At 38.4% G+C, this 26,075-nt stretch overlaps 1 protein-coding gene and 1 long non-coding RNA gene across 49 annotated transcripts in view; one reads left to right on the top strand and one right to left on the bottom strand.

Moving 5' to 3' along the window:
- Positions 1-21,016, top strand: part of LOC134757775 (uncharacterized) — a 39,773-nt gene extending 18,757 nt beyond the window's left edge. For 6 of the 12 annotated variants that reach the window (XR_010132247.1, XR_010132244.1, XR_010132248.1 and 3 more), the window contains 3 exons: positions 7,214-7,305; positions 8,910-8,975; positions 20,778-21,016. This is a non-coding gene — a long non-coding RNA (uncharacterized lncRNA). Of the gene's footprint in view, positions 1-7,213; positions 7,306-8,909; positions 8,976-11,767; positions 11,874-14,827; positions 14,891-16,052; positions 16,108-17,163; positions 17,304-19,525; positions 19,622-20,472; positions 20,508-20,777 lie in introns of those variants that run through there. The other 6 variants (XR_010132231.1, XR_010132234.1, XR_010132232.1 and 3 more) reach the window with 6 other exon arrangements.
- The window catches only part of EIF4G3 (eukaryotic translation initiation factor 4 gamma 3), a 365,343-nt gene that overhangs the window by 111,485 nt on the left and 227,783 nt on the right, over positions 1-26,075 (bottom strand). For 34 of the 37 annotated variants that reach the window (XM_063702106.1, XM_031011513.3, XM_055386789.2 and 31 more), the window contains one exon: positions 20,636-21,475. In XM_063702106.1, coding sequence (XP_063558176.1) covers positions 20,636-21,475 — 840 coding nt within the window. Of the gene's footprint in view, positions 1-20,388; positions 20,541-20,635; positions 21,476-26,075 lie in introns of those variants that run through there. The other 3 variants (XM_063702107.1, XM_031011542.3, XM_063702110.1) reach the window with 2 other exon arrangements.

The following is a 26,075-nucleotide window of genomic DNA, read 5'->3' as shown; positions in this document are numbered from 1 at the left end:
TAAACTAAAGAGCTTCTGCACAGCAAAAGAAACTACCATCAGAGTGAACAGGCAACCTACAACATGGGAGAAAATTTTCGCAACCTACTCATCTGACAAAGGGCTAATATCCAGAATCTACAATGAACTCAAACAAATTTACAAGCAATAATTATTTTATATAATAGAAGTGTTTATAAAAATTATGTACAAATTATATTTGGGTGTGTTTGAAAATTCTAAGAACAAATTATGTGATGTAAACATTTATAAGAAAATTGTTAATGCATATGAAACCCTAAATATACCATATGCATAAAGAAAAAAAAATCTTCTAATTTTTCCGTTGATCAAATACCTATTTTGTGCAGAGAACAATTCCATATGTTGTTATTTGTAAATGAAAAAGCAAAAGCCAAGAAAAGCCAATACAATTCTGATGTAGAATTTAAAGGTAGTGGGCTTGTAATATTAGGATATTATAAAACTAAAGTAACGAAGGTAATTGTGCTATTGATGCAAGGTTAGGCAAAGAGAAAAGAAGTGGCTCAATAGAAACCATTAATCTGAATGCAGTGTTGAAGCGGTGTATCAGCTTAACTAACAGTGTGCCTCATTATATAAACTGACCTCAGTCCTTGACCATTCCGAAAGAACAGCTGTTGGATTCCAAACCATGATTTTAAGGTCATGGATGATGTCACAGGATTGCAATGTGAGACATCTGTACCAGGGACTAGATACCAGACCCTCAAATTATACCAAGATCTGAGCTGGTGATTCCACAGCCATATATGCTAAACTGGAAGAACACTGTTGAATTCAATTTTTTGTCATTATACTCCAGCTTCTGATATTGCCAGGTGAGGAGATAATGCTTACTTAAGTATGCAGCCTAAAAGCCCCCGCTTAGCTAAATGTTTGGACTCTTTTCCAAAGTGGCATGGAAAGTAGAAGAAAACGTGCACCTGCTTCTGCTTTTCTCATCATGCTTCAGCAGGTCCAGTGTGTATTTTGACATCCCCAGGCTTCTGCCCTGCCATGGACATACCTGTATCTTTATTTTCTTGATTTCACTATTCTTTCTCCAAATCTTTGGTGCTTATATCTGCTTAGGTGATGGAATTTGTCTCAGAGTAGTAAATGACAAAATTATCACAAATTCAACATCCTTTTAATTCACCATTACACTCAAGTATTTTTGCAGCATTTGGTATTGGTATTGTCTGATACAAACTCTTTTTGAAAAGTTCTCTTAGGCCTATATTCATATCAGTCTCCAAGTCCTGCTTTTCCTATTTCCATATCGAACATACTTCTTAGAATCTGAAGACCTCTATCTTGTTTCAAACATCAATTTCTCTTGACTGAACTCTAATTTTTGGTATCTCAAATACTTATCAAAGTGCCACTTAAATCCAAAAATTTTGACGAAAATTCACTTGCATGAGAATGATTCTACTACTAGCTTCAAAGTCTATCTCTTTTTTTTTGAAAAGGAGTTTTGCTCTTGTTGCCCAGGCTGGAGTACAATGGCGTGATCTCGGCCACCTCTGCCTCCCGGGTTCATGCGATTCTCCCGCCTCAGGCTCCCAAGTAGCTGAGATTACAGGCATGCACCACCACGCCCGGTTGATTTTGTATTTTTAGTAGAGATGGGGTTTCTCCATGTTGGTCAGGCTGGTCTCAAACTCCCAACCTCAGATAATCCGCCCGCCTGGGCCTCTCAAAGTGCTGGGATTACAGGCATGAGCCACCACGTCCAGCATTCAAGGTCTACCTCTTTAAGAACATGTGCTTCTCTGGTTTCTGATACACAGCAAAGTTAGAAATCTGGCTTTTACCTTTTGGTCAACATCAGGCCCATTTACTGCTCTACAGTTTCAACATTTTTACCAACCCACTTAGTGTGCACCCTTGCTACTCTACACAATCAAAGACTTGGATACAAGCTAAGAATAATTATTAGGGTTTGAGTTCTTTGAGGATAAGGATTATATTTTGTTGGTCTCTTCAATCTACCCAGCAACCAATACAGTGCCTGGCAAATCTGTTAATGAATAAATGACCTGCAATCAAAATTAAACCCAAGGTTAATGTCTCTCTAGAACAACAATACTGGTTAAATCTCTTTGTGTAGGTAGTATTACAGTACTCCCATTTCAGAGATGAGGAAACTGAAGAACAGAGAGATTATAAGTTTCCCCTTTACAGAGAGTAAAGGTTGGGGCTAGAACTGAAACACAGATCTAACTTCAAAACCCTTCCCAACTCAATACCCTATCTCTCAAGTCTGCCTTATCCTGCACTTTCTTGCCTTAATTCCAGCTTCATTTTTATCTTGGTTAAAGTTGTCTTTTGCTTTTGTAGCAGGACAGGATGTGCAGTTTGTTGCCCCAACAGCACAGTATGTCATTAAAAAAATAAAATGGCAAAGTGACACTAAGTAGGTTTGCTCCAAAAAGTTCAGTGGAGGACAGTCCATTAAGCAATTGTCGACACTGAGAACAAAGATGACTCCAATGAGACCACTGGCATATCTTCTAGGCCTCTGTTTTTACTGCTCTGTGTTTTAGGCACTTTTGCATTTTAATAAGACACTTTTGAACCACTTTCTACCATCATCAAAAAAGACTGCAATTTAATTCAAGGTAAATCTAGTACAGATGCAAAAAAGTCAATCACTACAGCACAAATATGTAATTTAATTAGGAAAGAGACTATAATACACAGTTACCTTTACACCTACTCAACACTTTTCATCTCCAAATAAAATGCTACAGCTCACTGCCTCGAATATGTAAACCTAGATGGAAAAAAAAAATCTACTTTCCATCTGACCATCAGTGAATCTACATTACCAGACTGCAAAGCACAGAGAAATTTGCTTTAACCTTAATATGTGGGAGCTACTATGAATAATAAAAAATACACTCTAACAGGGACCATCACTTCCTCCCTCCTCTCTTCACCTTACCCATCCCAATATATATATATATATATATCTGTCTCTCTACAAAATTATCAAGTTCTCAGTGGAAAAAGACTTTGCCTCATTCATCTCTGTGGTGCTAGAGGTCAGAAAAGGGCCTGTCACATGGTAGATATAAATTAGCATTGCCAGAACAAATGAAATCAATCTATTAACCAATTTAATTCTGGATTTTGTACCAAAAATAGTGAAGCATGGATTTATCACATCTCTTTTGGCACATCATAAAAACTTATGGTTAAGTCATTCATATTTCTTGGTTTTCCATGACAGTTTCCAGTTTGAATATCTTCTCTAATGTGTCCCAAAATATGGAGAATAGGCAGTCAAAAGGGTATTCTAATTTATAACTCATTTTAACATGACATTTTAGAGAAGATCTAGAGTCTGTTATTGAAATTTAAAGAAAGAACTGTCAGCATCTATTTATTCCAACTTTATCTGCTGATATGTTTGTTGAATTGAATAATACTAAATCTTATACCCAAAAAAACTGGAATTCTTCTGCACTCTAATGAAAACATCATGATACAAATGGTATCAGAAATACAAAAAATAAATTCTTAAGAAATATTTCCGTTCTCCGCATTTATATTACTGAAGAATAACTGATATTAATAAGAAGTGAGGCACTGCAAATCTTGAGGAATATTAGAAATCATTCAAAACAGACTGGTAGGTACCTTTCGAAATTTGACAATCTATGTTTCACATATATCAGATAAATCATGAGAGAATTGTTCTTTTTGTTTTGTTTTTTGAGATGGAGTCTCACTCTGGTCGCCCAGGCTGGAGTGCATGCAGTGGCACGATGTCGGCTTACTGCTAACTCAGCCTCCCCAGTTCAAGCAATTCTCCTGCCTTAGTCTCCCGCATAGCTGGAACTACGTGCACTACCACACCTGGCTAACTTCTATATTTTTAGTAGAGATGGGGTTTCACCATGTTGGCCAGGCTAGTCTCGAACTCCTGACCTCAGGTGATCTGCCCACCTTGGCCTCCCAAAGTGCTGGGATTACAGGTGTGAACCACCTCACCCACCCGAAAATTATTATTTGAATGAGACCTAAGACACATATTACTGCAAAATTTATAATTTAACTTGCTTCTGGCTTTAATTATGACAAAAGTAATTCATATGAACAAAAAGATTTCACAACAAACGAGGAAAAACTGAAAAAGTCTTGTCTTTCCCATCTTGCTCCTAGGTCTCTCTCCCCAGAGAAAATCATTATTAAGTATTTCCTACTTATCCTCAGAAAATACTGGTGTATATGCAAGCACATATATGTCTGCATTATACATGTGAATGTGCATACAGGTTTCTCCTTTATTTATACTATACGTACTGTTTTACACCTTGGTATGGCTTTAAAATTAGAGTAAAACTCATTTGTAAGATATATAGAAAAGCCACGTTTTAGGGGTTATTCATGATTTATACAATTTATGGAACATCAGTGTATAATATCATGTCAAAGGGAGGTTTTCCCTACATGATCAGGTATACTGATTTAAATATTTCAAATATCACTCAAATCTTATTTGAATTCTGTTAAAAACTAATATAAATTATGACAGTCTGGGACTCAATAAATACCTGTTGAATGAATGACAACTATTAATAACGGTATTATGTTACAAAAGCCCTAATAGTTTTTGGATGCTATTGATCATCTCATTGAATGCTATCACATAAATAATGACTTCTATTTTTATTTCTATACGTCTTAGCAACAGGGTCTTGCTATGCTGCCCAAGTTGGAGTGTGGTGACACCATCATACCTCACTGCAGCCTCGAACTCCTGGGCTCCAGCAATCTTTCTGTCCCAGATTCCTGAGTATCTGCGACTACAGGCATGTGCCACCACGCCTGGCTAATGTTTAAATTTTTTGTAGAGAAAGGGTCTCTCTGTTGCCAAGGCTGGTCATGAACTCTGGGCCTCAAGTGATCTTCTCACCTCAGCCTTGCAAAGTGCTGGGATTATACGTGTAAGCCACAGCAGCCAGCCTACTTTTATTTCTTAAACACTGCATTAGTATTAAGGTGATTCCTAGGTTACATGCATGAATTGTGGAATTGGCAGAAACTTGGAGAGAGGTATTAACTAATGAACTGGGAAAGATACATTCTGTGCTTTTTGCTGTCCCTTACTAATTATTCAGGGTGAGCACATTTGACTTTGTATCCCTTATTATCATCTACCTGTTTATCCAGCTGTAGCTTTATGTATATATTCATCTTTCATATAAAAATATCTTATTTTAGTAAGAACTATTTTAAATGATTTTAACTTTTGAATGCTGAAGTCTAAGATTTATTTACAGGATATGTAGCTTAATTTGAGAGGCAATATTATAAAGACGTGGCTATGAGTATAAATTGTAGAGTTGAAATTTGAATTCTGATTCTACCACTTATTAACTATATAATCTTCAGCAAGTATCATCTCCTCCATGCGTCATTCTCCTCTTCTGTAAAGTAAGGATAACAGAGTTGTTGTGAGGGTTAAAGAATTGACCACAGTGTCTGATAAATAGCAAGCATTTAATCAATGATAGCTACTATTATTAAAATCAACAGGCCAGGCATGGTAGCTCATGCCTGTAACCCCAGCACTTTGGAAGGCCAAGGCAGGAGGACTGCTTGAGGCCAGGAGTTAAAGACCAGCTGGGCAATATGGTGAGACTCTATCTCTACAAAAAGTTAGCTTGGTGTGGTGGCACACATCTGTGGTTCCAGCTACTCAGGTGGCTGAGGTGGGAAGACTGCTTGAGACCAGGAGGTCAACTCTGCAGTGAGCCATGTTTATGCCACTTCACTCTAGTCTGGGTGACAGAGCAAGACCCTGTCTCAGAAAAAAAGAAAAGAAAAAAAAAAAAAACTACAATTTTTTCTTACCAGGGTGGTGATTTTAAATATACCTGATTTGTTACTATCAGATCCCTAAAAAACAAGACAAAACAAAAACCCAACAAAAACAGCAACACAAATCTATACATTTGCGGAAATGAGTAAATAAACATTTAATAAAAGCTCTCGGGGATAACAGAAAAATAAAAGCTTTACTAATCCTGGAGATGTAAAAGAAGTTGGAGAGGTAAAATGTATACATATCAATATGCATAAAGTACTACGAGTATTTTAAATTGACATAATTATATGTTTAAGGGTTCGAAGAATTATAAGAATAGAAAACCTTGTGAATAGAGTCATACTGAAAAATTGAAAAAAATACTTTTTTTTTTTTTGAGGTGGAGTCTCACTGTTGCCCAGGCTGGAGTGCACTGGTGTGATCGCAGCTGACTGCAACCTCTGCCTCCTGGGTTCAAGCAATTCTCCTGCCTCAGCCTACTGAGTAGCTGGGATTACAGGTGCCAGGCACCACACCCAGCTAACTGAATTGAGCAGGTTCCTTAATGTGGTCTAGGTTGAAGACAGCATCAAGCAAACAATGCAGGAATTAACACTCATCAAACAGGTGTGGGAGATTTGCAAAAAGATTAAAAAATAATATTAAAGCAAAGCTAGGATGAAATAATGATAGTTTCAAGGCTAATCTGGGAGCCTGGATCTTGTACCCTTGAAATGACTATTTCTACAGGTCTTAGACAGATATCTGGCATCCAGCAGCAATATTTTCTCTGAAAGAATTTTCTGGAAAATGTGCACTTTACTTTTCCAGAGAAGTCTGAAAGCAGAGTTGTAATAGCTGAGGTGTAAGATAATGACAGTCTGTGAAATGGAGTGAAAAGAAATGGGTATTGAACAGATGGGTGAATAAATGAATGGTTGGATAGCTGGAAAGAAGAGACAGATCCAGAAGGGTCTCAGGTAGGAGAGTTGAAGGAAGAGTTACAGAGGGTGGCTGAACTGGGCCAAAAACATAAGGGAACAAGTTACAAACAAAGAAACAGCAGAATCACTACTTCCACCACACAGATCCCTTATGTTCTGATCATGAAGAACCACTCTGCTTTGCTGGCCCAACTGGATATTTCATATCTGTGACATCAAGCAATGCCTCTAGAATGATTGCTACAGGTGTTTTTGTTGTGTTTTGTTTTGTTTTTTTGACAGGGTCTTACTCTGTCACCCAGGCTGGAGAGCAGTGGTGTGAACATGGCTCAGTGCGGCCTCAATCTCAAAGGCTCAAGCAATCCTCCCATCTCAGTCCCCAGAGTAGCTGGGACTACAGGCACACACCACCATGCTTGGCTAATTTTTTATTTTCTTGCAGGGACGAAAGGTCTCCATATGTTGCCCAGGCTGGTCTTGAACTCTACAGGTGGTACATTCAATACCAAGCTGAGAACACCCTCTCAAACTGAGGTAAAATGTAACTAGTAGTAAAGTAATAAGACAGAATAAAAACAATACAGTTTTTATGTATACACTATATAAGTAATTGTTGTATAAATTTATTTATACAACAATAGCATAACATGTGTCAAAAGATGATATAATTTTTGGCTGTACACAAGTACTCCTGTATCTCTGATACTGTCAATTGTGGTGTTCTTGTTGAAATTTACTTCCTCAATTTCTAAGCTATAACTTCCCTAAGCAAATCCTTATATAGATGCTGGTGGCACCACCATATCATACTCATTTTTCTTTTATTTGAGACAGTCTCACTCTGTTGTCCAAGCTGGAGTGCAGTGGTGTGATCTCGGCTCACTGCAACCTCCGCCTTCCGAGTTCAAGAGATTCTCCTGTCTCAGCCTCCGGAGTAGCTGGGACTACAGGCGTGCACCACCATGCCTGGCTAATTTTTTCTATTTTTAGTAGAGACGGGTTTCACCATGTTGGCCAGGATGGTCTTGATCTCCTGACCTCATGATCCGCCCCTCGGCCTCCCAAAGTGCTGGGATTACAGATGTAAGCCACCACGCCAGGCCCCTCTTTTTAAAAATATATATGTAATATTTGTTGACATATAATTTACGTATCATAAAATTAACCTTTTAAAACTATACAATTTAATGGTCTGTGGTATATCCACAGTTGTGTGACCACTACCACTATATAACTTTAGAATATTTTCATCACCCCAGAAAGAAGCTCAGTATGTATTAGCACTGTCTCCCCACTCTCTTCTCTCCCCAACCCCTGGCGAGCACTAATTTATTTTCTGCTTCTATGGATTTGCCTATTCCTGACATTTCATACAAATGGAATCATATAAAATGTGGTCTTTTGTGACTTTTTTCACTTAGCATAATGTTTTTAAGGTTCATCCATTGTACACCATGTGAATTTCATTCCTTATCATGGTCCGATATTCCATGGTATGTATATATCACATTTTGTTTATTCATGCATCAGTTGATAAACTGATTCGGGTTGTTACCACTTTATGGCTGCCCTATTCATTTTTCCCCCCATTCTTCTGAGCTTTCTTTGCCTTTCTTCCTAATTTTCCACTCCTGCCAAAGCAGGAAGTTAATGATGGTATTACCATCCTCAACTCAACTACAGATTTTCCTTCACTGTTCTAAGGAGGCCTTCTCCTTTATCAATCACAGCAGAGGTCACCTTGAGATGTGTCTACTGTGAAGATAAATGACATAATGGGTACAAACACTTTTAATCAACATTATACATGCAAACGGCCTATCCTAAGGGATTTTCCACCATCTCATGTCCCAGATTTTATTAAAAACATTTCAGAAGGTATCAACTCCTTGAGCTCCCTTTCTTTGGAAGATAAATTCCTCAGGGCAAAGATCATGATATCCAACTCTTCTGTATATTAGTAGAGTTCAAAGGGAACATTTGGGCTCTTAATACAAGCTGAAAATAGAAGTATCAATGTTATTTAACATTCAGAGTGCTTAATATGTGTCAGATGTTGTGCTAAGTACTTTACATACATCACATTTTATCTTTACAATTCTATAAGGTAAATACTATTATTATCTTCATTTTTCTAGATGAGAAACAGACTCAAAGAGGTTAGGAAATTCACCCATGGTCACAGAGATAGACAAGGAAAAACGGTAAGACTCAGGAGTGTTTGATGCTGTTGCTTTGATCTTACCACTAAATTTTACTGCCAGTGTTTAATCAAATACATGAAAAACTACATTCAGATCCTATGCCTATGTAGGCACAGGCATACTTTGAAGATATTGTGGGTTTGTTTCCAGACCATGGCAATGAAGTTAATATTGCAATAAAGCGAGTCACAAATTTTTGGTTTCCCAGTGCGTATAAAAGTCATGTTTCTACTAAACTGTAGTCTATTAAGTGTGAAATAGCATTATGTCTAAAAATAATGCATATATCTGAATTAAATAATACTTTATTGCTAAAAAATACTAATGATCATCTCAGCCCTCAGCAAGGTGTAATCTTTTTGTTGGTGGAGGTTCTTACCTTGATGATGATGGCTGCTGCCCTCATCAGGATGGTGGTTGCTGAGGCATGAGAGTGGCTGTGGCAATTTCTTAAAATAAGACAACAATGAAGTTTGCTGCAACGCTTGACTGCTCCTTTCATGAATGATTTCTCTGTATCATGTGATACTATTTGATAGCATTTTACCCAATCCTCTCATACCCTTCTGCTGTTTTATCAACTAAGCTTATGTAACATTCTAAATCCTTTGTTGTCATGTCTATAATGTTCACAGTATCCTCAACAGGAATAGATTCCAACTCAAGAAACCATTTTCTTTGCTTACCCATGAAGAAGCAACTCCTTATCCATTCAAGTTTTATCATGAGATTGCAGTAACTAAGTCACATTTTCAGGCTTTAGTTCTATGTTTTTGTTTTCTTAGAGATGGGGTCTCACTATGTTGCCCAGGCTAGTCTCACGCTCCTGGCCTCAAGCAATCCTCCTGCCTCAGCCTCCCAAATGCTGAGATTATAGGCGCATGCCACCATGCCTAGCCAGGCTCCACTTCTAATTCTAGTTATTTTGCTATTTCCATCACATCTGCACTTACTTCTTCTACTGAAGTCTTGAGCCCCTCAAAGTTATCCATGAAGGTTAGAATCAACTTCTTCCAAATGCTTATTAATGTTGATATATTAACCTCCTCGTCCCATGAATTACAATTTTTTTTTTTAAGAGACAGGAATCTTGCTGAGGTGTCTCCTCTCTTGTGCAGATGAACTTTGAAGTTCTGAGCTCAAATGATCATCCCACTTCAGCCTTTTGAGTAGCTGGGACTACAGGCGTGCGCCACTGCACCCACAAATGTTTTTAATGGCATCTAGAATGCTGAAATTATTTTGGCTATTTGGTGGAGAATAAATTTGAAGTAGGGGCAAAACTGGAGCCAGGGAAATGACAAGCATCCACACATAAGTGCAGGGCTAACTAAGGCAGAAGAAGGAAATGAAGAGGAAGGAACAAATGCCACGAACAAATCAGATTTTCAGGAGGTTTTTAGTTTGCCCAGATCCATCACAGGAATCACTATCTATGGCAGCTATAGACATACAAAATGTACTTATTAAATAATAAGGCTTGAAAGTCAAAATTACTCTTTGATCTCAGGTTATTAGGTGTGTTGCCAATGTGCAGTAATATTTTGAAAGGAATCTTGCTATCTGGGCAGTAGGTCTCTACAGTAGGCTTATAAGAGTCGGTAAGCCACACTGCAAACAGATGTGTCATCATCCAGGCTTTGTGGCTCCATTTATAGAGCATAGGAAGAGTAGATTTAGCAGAATTCTTAAGGGCCTTAGGACTTTCCATATGGTAAATGAGCACTGGCTTCAAACAGAAGTCACCGGCTGCATAAGCCCCTAACAAGAATCAGACTGTCTTTTGTAGCTTTAATGCCAGGTATTGACTTCTCCCCTTCTCTTTCACTGTGAAAGTGCTGGATGGGGCCAGGCGCAGTGGCTCACACCTGTAATCCCAGCACTTTGGGAGGCCAAGGTGGGCAGATCATGAGGTCAAGAGATTGAGACCATCCTGGCCAACATGGTGAAACCCTGTCTCTACTAAGAATACAAAAATTAGCTGGGTGTGGTGGTGCACACCTGTAGTTCCAGCTACTCAGGAGGCTGAGGCAGAAGAATCGCTTGAACCCGGGGGGCGGAGGTTGCAGTGAGCCAAGATGGTGCCACTGCACTCCAGGCTGGCGACAGAGCAAGACTCTGTCTTAAAAAAAAAAAAAAGAAAGTAGGTAGATGGTATCTTCTTCTAACACAAGGCGGTTTCATCTACAATATCAGTATCTGTTGATTTTCAACAAATATTGAAAATGTGTAATTTAGGGTAGCCACTATCATCAATTATCTTAGCTAGATCATCTGGATAACTTCCTGTGGCTTCTCTATCACCACTTGCTGCTTCTACCTTGCACTTTCATGTTATGATGACATCTTTCCTCAATCTCATGAGCCAAACTCTGCTAGCTTCAAACTTTTCTTCTGCAGCTTCCTCACCTCACTCAGTCTTCATAGAACTGAAGAGACTTAGGGCACTGTTTTGGATGAGGCTTTGACTTAAGGGAATGTTGTGGCTGGTTTGATCTATCCAGACCACTGAAACTTTCTCCATGTCAGCAAAAAGGCTGTTTTGCTTTTGTATCATTTGTGTGATCACTGGAGTAGCACTTTAAACTTCCTTCAAGAACTTTTCCTTTGCATTCACAACTTTACTGTCTCAAGGGGCCTAGCTGTCACTCTGTCTCAGCTTTCGATACATATTCCTCACTAAGCTTAATCATTTCTAGCTTTTAATTTCGAGCGGCTCTTCCTTTCACTTGAACACTTAGAAGTCACTGCAGGGTTATTAATACCCTAATTTCAATATTGTTGTATCTCAGGAAATAAGAAGGCCCAAGGAGAGGGAGGGAGAGAGATGGAAGAACTGCCGGTTGGTGGAGCAGTCAGAACATACACATTTCTCGATCAAGTTTGCCGTCTTACATGGTTTGTGGTGCCCCAAAACAATTACAACAGTAACATCAAAGATCACTGATCACAGATCACTATAACACCTATAATAATGAAAGGTCTGAAATACTGTGAGAATTATCAAAATGTGACAGAGACAGGAAGTGAGCACATGCTGTTGGAAAATGGCATTAACAGGCTTTCTCAACACAGAGTTACCACAAACCTTCAATTTGTAAAAAAAACCGTATCAGTGAAAGCACAATAAAGAGAAGTGCAATAAAATGAGGTATGCCTGTATACTCAGAAGACTCCTACTATATGGCGCTTTTGAAATAATCTCCAGGCTTCTAGAACACTGGTGGATTACTGTAGCTGATGATGCAGAGGTATGAGAGGATATGGATACCAGAAGACCTGGTGGTAAAACTTGAGAAGTTTAGAGTTCATTTTGCAGGATATTTCCCCCAATCCTTCACAGCATCCTTAAGGGCTTAAAAAGACATGAAAGAGGAGTGACAAAGCTAGATCTGTATTTTTAAAAGATGATTTCGGCCACTTGGTGGAGAACAGTTTCAAGTGGGGGCAAAACTGGGACCAAGGAAATGACAAGCATCCACACATAAGTGCAGGGATAAGGCAGGGGAAGAAGGAAATGGAGAGGAGGGAACAAATGTCACAAATACATTAGATAAAACCAGGGCACCGGCCAGGCGTGGTGGCTCACACGGTCAGGAGTTTGAGATCAGCCTGACAAATATGGTGAAATCCCGTCTCTACTAAAAATACAAAAATTATCCGGGCGTGGTGGTGCGCACCTGTAATCCAGCTACTCAGGGGGCTGAGGGAGGAGAATCGCTTGAACCTGGGAGGCGGAAGGTTGCAGCGAGCTGAGATCACACCACCGCACTCCAGCCTGGGCAACAGAGTGAGACTCTATCTTGTGGGGGGAAAAACAAAAACAAAAACAGGGCACCTTGTGAAATGACTGGATAGGAAAAAAGGGGACTCAAAAGGGAGGTTCGTCAACGGTGGCTTCAGGGTTTTAGTTTAATTAAAGCTAGTGTATAACCTGAGATGAAAGAATAGGTTTAGAGGAATAGGTGACTGGTTTAGTATTGGATGTACTGAATTTGAGATGACTCTGAGATTTCCAAGTGGAGATATTTGTCAGATAATTGGAAATTTAAGATTGAAGTTTAGAGGAGGAGTTGGGACAGAGATAAAAATTTGGAAATCCTACTTTGGCCTCCCAAAATGTGGGGATTACAGGCATGAGCCACTACGCCCAGCTGATGGAACTGTTTTGTATTTTGACTGGTGTGATTACATGGCTTTCTGTGCTAGTCAAAACTCACAGAAATGAATGCTAGCTAACAAGGGTGAATTTTACTGCATATAAATTACACTCGACCTAACTTAAAAGAGAGAGAGAAAGAGACCAATAGTGGTAAAATGAGGCAAAAAGACTAGGAAGATAAATGTGTGTCTACTGATGACCCTGCTGAGGAAGATTCCACTAGCGTATTAGGAGCATAAATCAGACTATATGTTAGCTGAATAGTGAAAAGAATAGTAGAAGAAATGGTAGACTATTCTTAAACAGTTTGGGTCAGAAGAAAAAGATACCATTTAAGTGGCAGCTAAATGGTTATGTGGGACTCAGAGAGCGTCTCTGGCATGAGACAGACAATAAGAAGGTGGGAGAGAGGCAGTGAATACATACGAGACTGTAAGAGACAACTAAGAGAGTCTGATGAAGGTTTCAATATAGCCAGGTTTGTAAGGGGGCAGAAAGTTAAAAAAAGGCGTACCCAGTGTCCTCAACGTTCTCAATAAAGAAGGAGACGAGGTCATGTGCTGCAGGTGAGTAGCACTGGGCAGAGTACAGGATTTTCAACAGAAAAATCATAAAAATAATGGTTGGGATGGACAGTGTGAATTTGTAGTTGCACTCACACCACTGTAAGTGGTGTGATCTTCTCCAGTAGTGCTCTGTCTACTGGAGTTTAATAGACAAAGTAGGAGTTATAGTACTGATTCAAGGGTTTTGATAGGTATGTTTTTCAAAAGGAAAAAGAGGAAAATCACAGATTTTGTACAGGGTAGCTCAAATAATCCCCCTCGTCTTTGCTCAAATCTTACCTCCTACTGAGGCTTATGACTCTGATCATATTATTTAAATACTACAACCTGCTGCCCCTTTGCATTCCTCACCCTGTTTTATTATTTTTACAGCACTTAAAACTTCCTAATACATCACTAGGGCAGGGATCTTTGTATTACTCATTCATAAATCTCAAGTGCGCGGAACAATGACTGACACGCAGTAGGCCTTCAGTAACTACTGTGGTTCAAACAGGTGGGCTTTCATGTTTCACTATGAACCTAGGTCACAAGCATAAAGTATAACTGTCAAATCCTGAGGTAATTTTGTATTGACATATGATCTCTGAAAGATTAATAGAAACATGACGTATAAAGGAAGGGGCTGTAATTCTCCTGTGAGCCTGAGAAAGCTGATTTACCATTCTGAGGCTTATTTTTGTCATCAGCAAAACAGAAATAACTATATCCAGGAATAACTGTTCAAATCACAAGAATAATGCTTGAAATGCCTGGGAAGGCCTTTGGAAACAGAAAAATGTACAATAATTTTTATTATGATTGTGACTAAATTACCAAGTATTTTAATACAGTAATAGAAATTGAAGAAAAGAAATATATTGAAGGAAATGTATTTTGGGCATTTTTATGCATTAGTAGAGAAAATTATCTTTTTTCTTAATAAAGTCTTACTAAACTTATCTTCCTTATTTTGGCATACTTGTGCTTTTATTTTTTAATTCTAAATTTTTAAGGATACATAATAGTCATACATATTTGTGGGGTACATGTGATATTTTGATAAAAGCATATAATGTGTAATGACCAAATCAGGGTTATTGGGGTATCCATCACCTCAAGTGTTTATCATTTCTTTGTGTTAGGAACATGGAAAGTTATCTTTTCCAAGGCAATCAGGAAAAGTTCTCAAGGCAACTGTGTGCAAGGTAATGATGGATATTAGAGAAAGGGAAAACTTATAGTAAGACTAGGTTTTCCTGTAGAGGTTTTCTTTAAAAGACTGAGGGAGCACAGCTCTAGGCTGACTGAATTACCTTCTCTGGAAGCAGGTCAGTACAATAGTCCTTTGTCATGGAGGAGGATTAGTTACTAAATGTGGGGAAAAGGGAACTACATTTTGAACAAAGTATAACTACTCAGAAAGATGTAGAACTAAGTTAATATCCAATGACTGAGACTTTAGGGCTCATGATGAAAGACATGAACTACTGTAAAAAATGGGGAAATCTATCCCACATAAAGAGGCAAGGAAGAACTACGTAAGGGACTTGCCAACAGGCTCAACTAACAGGTGTCTGGGCTCATTCTGCAGTATATAAAAGAATTTGACCAGCATCAGTATTTTCCAAGGAATGCCTAAGAGTTTACTGGGGAGGACAACAAGAAAGTAGGAATGGGATGGCAGAAACATACCTTTTAGGCAGCTTTGTTGGAAACAGTTTACAAACAAGGTGGAGAAAACCTTTATTTATCCCTAAGGATCACTCAGACTCAAGCCTCTGAAAACTGAAGCCAATGGTCCTTGCTTTAAGGATCACTCTGCTGGTTTTGGTAGACGACAAAGAACCAGGAATGTGTAAGGAGTCCTGTTTCCATGTTTCCAGAACACGTTTCTGTAGAAGCTAAATTATAAGGATGCATAGTAGTATAGTGATTAGGCCAATAGGACACTCAAACCATTGGCAATCTACTTTTGGCCCCAGCAACTAAATCTTCCAGAGATATTTCAAATATATTTTAGAATATGTAACTTGAGCAAAGGTTAGAATAAATTTTATTATTTAAAAGATTAGTCATTTTTAGTTTAATCTAGGAAAACTGATAGACTTTTATATCTCTGGTTTTATGTTTGCTATGTTTATTTCTTTGAAAGTACTCTGAATACTCTCACAGTTGAGAATAAAGCAAGGGTTGTTATTAAAATATTTTTCTTGCACTGAAGTATGCTCCCTTTACACTTCAGTAAGTCTAAACTAAAAAGAAAGCAGCAACTTGATTGGCTACATGGATCAGTATTTTGTTAACATTACCAAAACATATAATCGTATCTCCATTTGAGAAATAAACTTTCTATGTTATATTCTACAGAATCTGGAAACCCTCCTACATCCTTAGCTGAGCTTACGAGAATATAAGGTAAACTACAGGTCAGTGGCTGATGCCATCCTTACATTCCTAGGGGTGTAGGAGGGTGTGCCAGTCTCTATAACCAATGAATTTGTATTTTTAACACCCATAAGAAAAGAGAGATCTTGGATCCCTGCAAAGTGGGAACCTGGAACTGAGATGCTCACATAAAGCTCTGAGACTCCCAAATGGGTGACATGCTCAGTGAAAAGACAGCTTAAAAAAGAGAGGGAGGGAATAAACCACTGAACCAACACAGTGATGATGAGAAAGGACGTTGTTTCAACTGGATGGAGAGAAGATTGCTGTTACCCTGAAAATTAGTATCCAAGCCATACGGTATGGCTGTCCTTAGACTTTGGGATAGAACTGTAGCTTTAGGACATTAAACCCAGATTTAGTTCTAACAAACATTAAACCCAGATTTAGTTCCAGCAAATGCTTTCCCCAAGACATGCAGCAGATAAAGTAAACACAAATCTGCTTTAGAATAACTTGCCATCAATCTACATCCAGGAAAATTTATCTGGATAAGTTCATAAAACAAACTTACAAAATATACATTAAAAATGTACTATGAGCAAGAGCCAAAAAAACAAAATAGAAAAATTAGAAATCTCCGTCTGCCTAAGAAAATTTAAATAATGGTTTTATATCTGATATAGGTAAAAATAATAAAATAAAAAAGTCACAATTCTTTTAAAAAGTGGGAAAGTTAATGTTACACACTATACATCATATACATTCCTAAAATTGTAGAAAACAAACTCCTGGATGATTAATGGGGAATGCTTTCCCACAAGTTCAAAACACTCCTTTTTCCTCCCACCAGATACAGGGAATAAACAATAAAAATTCCCAAGACTTTAATATATCATCCAATTAATATCTAGTTTTATGCATTTAATTACTGAAGTGACGGTGATATTAAAAGTGTGGCCAATAACTGAGAATAACTGAGGCTTTTCAGAGTACACTGAAGATATATACACACCAAATTCTAATTTTACAGAGCTTGTTCTTCAATCCGAAAACAACTGATGCTTTCTTTTTTTTTTTTTTTTTTTTTTAGACGGGGTCTTGCTCAGTTGCCTAGGCTGGAGTGAAGTGGCGCGATGTCGGATCACTGCAGCCTCCATCTCCCAAGTTCAAGCAATTCTCCCACCTCAGCCTCCAGAATAGCTGGGATTACAGGTGCACCACCACTCCTGGGTAATTTTTGTATTTTTAGTAGATACGGGGTTTCACCATGTTGGCCAGGCTGGTCCCAAACTCGTGACCTCAGGTGATCCACCCTCCTCAGCCTCCCAAAGTGCTGGGATTACAGGCGTGAGCCACCGCGCCCGGCCTCAACTGATGCATTTTTATTCACTCAGAAATATGATCTAGAATAGTTACAAGAAAATGTTCTGCAGCAGAACTAAAAGATACCATATCCCTTATGTTATAACTTTACTGCTTTAACCAACTATCTCTATACCAACTGATATGTTATTTATGTATCAGGTTTCTGAAGCCAGCTTTGAGGTGTTTCATCCTCAGGCAGAGACAAGTAAAAACTATTCTCAAAAGTCACCACCAAAAGACTCATAGGCAAACCAGACTGTTTTGGTGTTATGATTTATTAACTTCTCAAAGTAAACGGCTGTTACGATTTATTAACTTCTCAAAGTAAACAAGGTATAATAAGTGAATATTACGTGAATAAGTGCAAATAAATTGTAGTCATTAAGCATATGACCACGTCAGGTGGATATACTTAAAGACTGGAGGTAATTTTAATTTTCATTGTTAACTTTTGTGACAAAACCCTTAAAAAATATTCGGACAGAAATGAATGGGTCAGAAATGCTTCTGAGGCTTTATAATTTACAAACTGCTGGCCGGGTGTGGTGGCTCATGCCTGTAATCTCAGCACTTTGGGAGGCTGAGGCGGGCGGATCACAAGGTCAGTAGTTCGAGACCAGCCTGACCAACATGGTGAAACCCCATCTCTACTAAAAATACAAAAATAAGCCAGGCGTGGTGGCACACGCCTATAATCCCAGCTACTCAGGAGGCTGAGGCAGGAGAATTGCTTGAACCTGGGAGCCAGAGGTTGCAGTGAGCCGAGATTGCACCACTGCACTCCAGCCCGGGCGATGGAGCGAGACTCCATCTTAAAAAAAATTAAAAAAAAAAAAAAAAGCTAGAGTTGCAGGGGTTCTTGAAGTTCATTTACTGTTGGATTTTGAAGACTATTAAGATGTACAAGGAAATTATAAAACTTGTAATTCCCTTAAACACATAGGTTAAAAAATCAGGAGACTAGAAAAATGCCAAGAAACTTTACCTCCCAACATCACAAACCTCTGTTATTCCAAGTCATGAAAAAAACAGTTCTTTCTTTTCTAAGTGCTCTCTGGATTACCACTGAAGAGTCTATACTCTTTGATTAAGGTGCTGGTGTTCACAATACTAATACTGAGAGCATCTGCATTTCAAACAAATGTACCATGGTATGAACATTATTTAAACCAAAATTCTGTTTGCCCATCCATCCCTGGGCACTGTCTTGCAATATCAGGTCATCTAAGTGGCAAACTGATTTTTAAAAAAAGAATATATGTCAGAAATGAGTGAAGTATGATTTTGATGCATGGTCTTTTCACTTTACACTTATTTCAATTCTGAGGTATGGTTTGTATCTTCAACTTATATTTCCTATGATTGTTTTGTTTTTCTTTGCTTTTACATTTTAAAAACATTTTTGTTCATAAGTTTCTCTCATTTTTGTAACTATCGTATCACTACAAATGAAAATGAACATTGAAGTGTCAAACAAATTACTGTTCTCCAACAAACACGTGTTTCTTTGGAGGGCATTTACCTACAGCCACACCAACACCAAGTTGTTTAGTTTTTTTGTTTGTTTGTTTGTTTTTTTGAGATGGAGTCTCGATCTGTTGCCCAGGCTGGAGTGTGGCGGCACAATCTTGGCTCACCGCAACCTCTGCCTCCCAGGTTCAAGCAATTCTCCTGCCTCAGCCTCCCGAGTAGCTGGGACTACAGGCCCACACTGCCACGCCTGGCTATTTTTTTTGTATGTCAGTGGAGATGGGGTTTCACTGTGTTGCCAAGGCTGTTCTCGAACTCCTGAGCTCAGGCAATCCACCTACCTCGGCCTCCCAAAGTGCAGGGATTACAGGCATGAGCCACTGCGCCCGGCCCCAAGGTTGTTTTTCCAAAGGGTAACTGACAAAACAAGGTCTAAGGTCATCTCTCCACCAAGGAACAAGTTTCCTAAAACAGTGATGGCACTATGAATACTGATGTCAATGGAAGCCAGATAGTTGAGGAAACAGGTAATTTACAAAGATTTATGAAAAATTTCTCACTGTTCCAATTGCCTTGCATTGTTTTCTTTCCTGCTCTGGCTCATGGTGTTCTACAAGATGTTCTGCAGTTCCAAAAGGCCAGACACCTCTTACAGACACTGAAGAGGAAATTGTCTCAAGAACTGAGCTGGGTAGAAAAGCCACATCTCAAAAGTAGGGATCAGCTTTTGGGTTTGTCAAATTTCCTTATTACACACCTCAAAATAGACAAAAATACTGAGGATGATGGTGACCAAAACCTATTCACTGCATGTCAAGGATCAACTGCTGGAGGAGCACTCATTTATCAAAAAGCCCAATTTACATACGCATTACTTAATCTGACAGGCACAGAGAAAGGAAATTATATAGCATAGGGCAATGTTGCAGAAGATAGGCTGTGCTGAATTGTTCAAAGCCAAAACTTCAATATTCCTATGGGCTAACTTATCCTAGAATAGCTGATAAGCCTCAGATAACTTTTGATTAAACTTACAATAACCCAATAATTAGTTCCTAAGGTCCCAGGTGATGCTACATTAAAAAGAAATAATTTGAACTGGGAAGAATATAATACTCCAAGGATATTAATGACCATGTAAAAATGTACACAAAAAATAAAACTGTTTCAAAAGGCAAAGTGAGAGAACGTTAAGCTTACCTGCAAGTGAATCAACAACAGCATTATATTTTCAAAAATAGTTATAAACCTTTGATGTTCTGATTGCTATCTTCCTACATCCAAGATTTAAAAAGTGGTCATGCATAGAAGAGTTCCTTTAGGATTGACTGGGTTTTAAAATTCTAGGAAGACAGAATTAGGGACTATAGACCATCCTGGTTTTTTGTTTTCTAGCCCCAAAGCAGCAAAATTAAGCATTGAGAAACCAATTCATATGAATGAGGCAATAGCAACAACAACAACAACAAAACCCAACACGTTTCGTGACATATACCTTGGAGGCATTTTGTATATTTGGAAATTCTCATTTGCATTTTTAGACAATGGAGTAACTCTTTTGCAGGTTGTACTAAAACACAAACACACCACTGAAGAAACCAGACTAGGAATTTCAGCATTCATTCGATGTTTCTGGAAGTCAAGGAAAGTAGCCAATTAAAAAATAACTCAAACACTGCCTCTTCTTCATGTTCAGCAAGCACGAGATTAATGGCAGAATGGCTTACCTGGAACAGGGCTCCTTCTTGAATTTAAGTTTTGAGAATCCAAAATCTCTTCTGTTTGCCCATCTGCTTCTACCTCTATTTTGTTCTGAATCTCTTTTGCATCTTCACTAAGGCAAGTTCTTATGCTCTCGTCCTCCTCTAGGACTCTCTGGACTGTGATGGCAGCACTCGGAGAACTAACAGTAGTGGCAGCAGCAGGAACAATGACTGGAGTGTGAGGAGGAGAAGCTGGAGGAGTTGGAGGAGTTGGAGGAAAGGAAGGAACTGTGGAAGGGGTGATGGGAGCTGGGATACACTCCAGTTTCATTTCTTCTGGGGGATTTTCAAGAATCTCCAATTCAAGAGTCAATGGCAATACTTCCTGTTTTACTATTTCCACAATGCTCTCCGTGGCTGATAATTTTTCGCTAACTCCATTTATTTCATTAATTAGGTTACTACTAGAAACCAGTGGAATATCATTAGGTGCTACACTATAGGGTTTCTTGCATATATCATCATCATTTTCATTTGTTGGTAAAGGGTCTGATGTTTCTGTACAAGATGTGACGCTGGGTATAGGAATTGTGTCTTCTCTTGGGGATGAGAGTTCACATCTGTCATCTATAGCAGTGGTGAATATTGGTTGGCTACTAAGAGCAGAAGAGGTGGGGGCTGCAATTGTACTTCGAGCAACAGAAGAAACAGTGGTAGGTGATGGAGGCAGAGGAAGCTCTGCTATGGATACTATTGCAGTAGTTTCAGATGTCTGGCCTTCTTGTTCTTTCCTCTCTCCACTGAGGACTAGCCTAAGGACTGGGGAAGGAGACTTTAACACTGGATCTGGTTTTGGCTTCTCCTCTGGGGAAAAAAAAAATAAGTTTTAAGAATAATTCTTGGATCAGAGACTACATATTGCCTTGGGCCAATTCTTTCAATCTCTTACTCTAAATTACAGGTAACAGAACAGAGACCAATATATTAGACTTATTCTGGTATGCCAAAAACATTGTCTCTTTTCTTTTTTTACTTAAACCTACTATTTACTTGGTATCCAATACATAAAGTCTGTTTTGGAGTAAGAGAAGGAATCTATTCATCAAAAAATTATATATCAAGAATACAACGGAAAAGCTCATCAAAACTGAGGCTAAACCATGCTTGGTTTAAGAGTGAGGCTTTTCTTTAAGGTAGGAAAACCTTCATTTCTACCACTTCTCGTTCCCTAAAAAACTTTTTTTCCAAGGATATATTATAGTGGCAAAACAGTACAAGGGCAAACAATTAAAAATTAAATTATTATAAAGGGACTGATGTTATTTTTTATTCTACATATTTTTGTATTTGGGGAGATAATTTTTATTTTAAAAAGTATTACTTGTATAAAAACTCAAGATAAAGCATCACATTTTATTTAATGAAATTTATTATCAGTGAAATCAAACTATTCTCAGTAACTGATAAAAATCGGTTTCTAAATTAATTTACCCTTCAATTCTCAATGGAAGTATATAACCAGAAATAATGTAAGGTATAAAAATGGAAATTGCTGGGCTTGGTGGCACATGCCTGTAATCCCAACTACTCAAAAGGCTGAGGTGGGAGGATCACTTGAGCCCAGGAGTTTGAGGTTGCATTGAGCTGTGAATGCATCACTGCACTCCAGCCTGGGCAACTGAACAAGATCCTGTCTCTAAACAAAACAAAAAAAAACAAAATTTATCTTGTGTCTTTACATGTAAAACAATTAAGGAGAAAACAAAGTTAATACATGAATAAATCCAATGAAAAAGAAAACAATATACATATAGTATGAAAATACTAGTATTTCATAGTATGAAATAGTTTGATATAATATACAAAAATGCATCTGTGTATATATAGAGAGAATGAGACGGAGAGAGAAGAGAAGCTGGTCATCATAATGCGGGTACCAGAAAAATACAAGGAACAATAATTAACAATAATTTCCACATTTTTATTAATAAATTCCAGGTAAATTGATATGTGATTCATCCCTGAGTGGAGGAAACCAAAGGAGATTTAGACTGGCTTCCAGCCTTGTGCTTCCTTAGCACAATAAACAGGCTCCATGGAAAAACATATACTCATGAGTATGTTTATCAAATGACAACAAAAGATTCAAGCACTATTAAAAGACAACCTAAACTGAGACTACTTTCTCCAACAGAATTTTTTATACATCAATGAAAGTGAGTCTTTACAATAAATTGTAATTATGTGAAAGCAAATATGCAGTTTATCAGATAAATAGGTATTAAATATTACCATTAAGATATTATTAATTCATTCACTATAATGACACTTATTAGCCTTAAAATATACTTTTATTTATAGGCACAGAAGCTGGTGCTTCTAGAATTGGACTTTTCTTAGTTACTGCAGTGATGAAATAGAATCAATAGGCTCTCATTGCCAAATCCCTCAGACTAAGTTGACAGGGCAACAGACAAAAATATTTCAGGAAAACGTGTCTTTATTTTGTGTGTGTGTGTGTGTGTGTGTGTGTGTGTGTGTGTGTGTGTGTGTGTGTGTGTGTGTGTGTGTGTATGTTCATTCTAGATGGAACACACCATATATAACAAATATGTATTTATCAAAATATCTTTGATGAAAATAATTTCCAGCTCACTGGAGTAACTGCTAAATAAGTCACCCAGATTACATAATACCACTGTGAAAGCTTATCAGAATGACACCCTTTATGACCACTGACTGAAACCTAGATGCAGTAAATTTAAAAATAGGGCAGGGTGTGATGGCTCGCATCTGTAATCCTAGCACTTTAGGAGGCTGAGACGGGAGGATCTCTTGAGCCTAGGAATTTGCGATAAGCCTCAGCAACATAGTGAGACCTTTTGTCTACAAAAAATTAAAAGATTAGCCAGGTGAGGTGGCGCAGACCTGTAGACCGAGGCCAAGATGGAAGGATCGTTTGAGCCCAGGAGGTTGAGGCTGCAGCAAGCTGTGATCATGCCACTGCACTCCAACCTGGGCAATAGAGCAAGACGCTGTCTCAAAATGAAAAAGGGAAAAGAAAAGTGGGGAGAAGGAGAGAGGCGGAGCGGGGTGGGGGGACAGAGAGAGAGAGAAAAAGAGAAATTGATTCTCACATTAAATATCTAATAAGAGTATGTCAATTCAATTATTAATGTTGGGAAACAATTTCTGATAGTAAAAAATCAAACAAAAGTAGACCTATGATTGATAAACTTCTATACATACTTCAGAAAAATCTAGTATTGAAAAAATTAGGCCAGGCATGGTGAGCTCATGCCTATAAATCCCAGCACTTTGGGAGGCCAAGGGGGAGGATCACTTGAGCCCAGGAGGTCTCAAACTACAAGACCTCATTTCTACAATCTGGGCATGGTGGTGTGCATTCGTGGTCCCAGGAACTCAGGAGGCCAAGGTGAGAGGACCACCTGAGCCCTGGAGGTTGAGGCTGCAGGGAGCTGTCATCGCACCACTGTACTTCAGCCTGGGTGATACGGTGGAGTGAGACTCTATCTCAAACAAAACAAAACAAAAAAATTTTGAGTTCTTCATTCTAAAATAAAAGTCCTTTAACCCACTAATTAAAGCTTTAATACAGAAAGCTGAAAATGCAGAAAGCTGAAAACACAGTAGAGCTAAATTTAAAAAAAAAAAAACACTTATTTTATCCCTCTAAAGACTTCTATTATAAAAAGTTTGGCCATCTTTAGGAATTTGCAGGAATTCCAGCTTTAAGAATTTTTCTAATAATCGTGAAAGGTTTAGCAAAGATAGATGTCTAGAATATTTAAGGCAACACTATTTATAATACAAGAAAAAAGGAGAAAAAAGGAAATCAACTAAATGTTCAACAATAGAGATTTATTAAAGAAATGATAATCGGCCGGGCGCGGTGGCTCACGCCTGTAATCCCAGCACTTTGGGAGGCCGAGGTGGGCGGATCACAAGGTCTGGAGATCGAGACCACGGTGAAACCCCATCTCTACTAAAAATACAAAAAATTAGCCGGGCGCAGTGGCGGGCGCCTGTAGTCCCAGCTACTCGGGAGGCTGAGGCAGGAGAATGGCGTGAACCCGGGAGGCGGAGCTTGCAGTGAGCCGAGATTGCACCACTGCACTCCAGCCTGGGCGACAGAGCGAGACTCCGTCTCAAAAAAAAAAAAAAAAAAAAAAAAAAAGAAATGATAATCTGGGCATATAATGGCATACTATGCAATATTTAAAATATGTTTTTAAAAGAGTATTTAATGATATGGAAAGTTGTTTGTAATAAAAGATATGTTTTGTTCTGTTTCTGAGACACAGTCTTGCTCTGTCGCCTAGGCTGGAGTGCATTGGTGTGATCTCAGCTCACTGTGACCTCCACCTCCCAGGCTCAAGCAATCCTCCTACCTCAGCCTCCCAAGTATTTGAGACCACATGTACGAGCCACCATACCTGGCTAATATTTTTATTTTTTGTAGAGACAGGGTATCGCTATGTTACTCAGCTGGTCTTGAATTCTTGAGCTCAAGCAATCCTCCTGCCTCGTCCTCCCAAAGTGGTTAGATTACAGGCGTGAGCCACTGCATCTGGCAAGAATTTGTTTGTTTGTTTGTTTGTTTTTAGTGGGGCACAAAACTGTATGTAGAACCCAATTTGGTAACTTAAAAAAATGCTTAGTACTAACATATGTGCATAGGGGAAAGTCAGCTTATTAATAATGGCTCTGAGTAATCAGACACATACTTTTTCATTTTGCTTAGCTGTAGTTTCCATAAAGAGTGCCAAATTTATAAGAAGAATAAAATTGCTCCCTTTTATTCTCATATGGTGGTGGAATCAATGACCAAGACTGGGTTGTCTTTTGGTTGTCACAAGTCTCTCAATGACTGAGAAGATGCTATTGTCATTTAATAAACAGAGAGAGGAATGCTGAGCATCCTGCAATTTGAGGTACAGTCTCACTTGACAAAGAATAGGTCCTAAATGCCAGCAGAGTCCCAAATGAACAACACTGCTATGAATGGTTGAATTACAAACAGAATACCATTCACTGAACACACTAGGTGCTTTCAACAGGCACTAAGATTAAGACTAAGGCACCAACTAACTCCTTTAATTATCCATACCATATCCTCAGTACAATGGATTTAATGTTCTTTCTCACTCAGTAAATAGCAATCATTTCAGCTGTGTACTATCAATACCAAGCAAAAATTTTAATTCATTCAACAGTTGTTCTCTCTACAAACCAATGTGAAGCATTCCCTATGTCTTCATAAGGTGCCAAACAAATGTAAAATGGTAGATTTGTCTGGAACCTTGGCCTTCATGTAAATATTCTAGCTGTTCATGTCAAAAACTCTGAGAAACCGGAAGCTTAATAATGGCAGCTAACATTTGTTAAGCACTTATTATGTGCCAGGAACTGGGTCAAATACCATACATACATTGTCCCTTTT

This window comes from Gorilla gorilla, chromosome 1, assembly GCF_029281585.2.
Source record: "Gorilla gorilla gorilla isolate KB3781 chromosome 1, NHGRI_mGorGor1-v2.1_pri, whole genome shotgun sequence".
NCBI classification, from domain to species: domain Eukaryota; kingdom Metazoa; phylum Chordata; class Mammalia; order Primates; family Hominidae; genus Gorilla; species Gorilla gorilla.
Note: the sequence above shows the minus strand (reverse complement) of the source record. Positions and strands in the feature narration are given on the sequence as shown.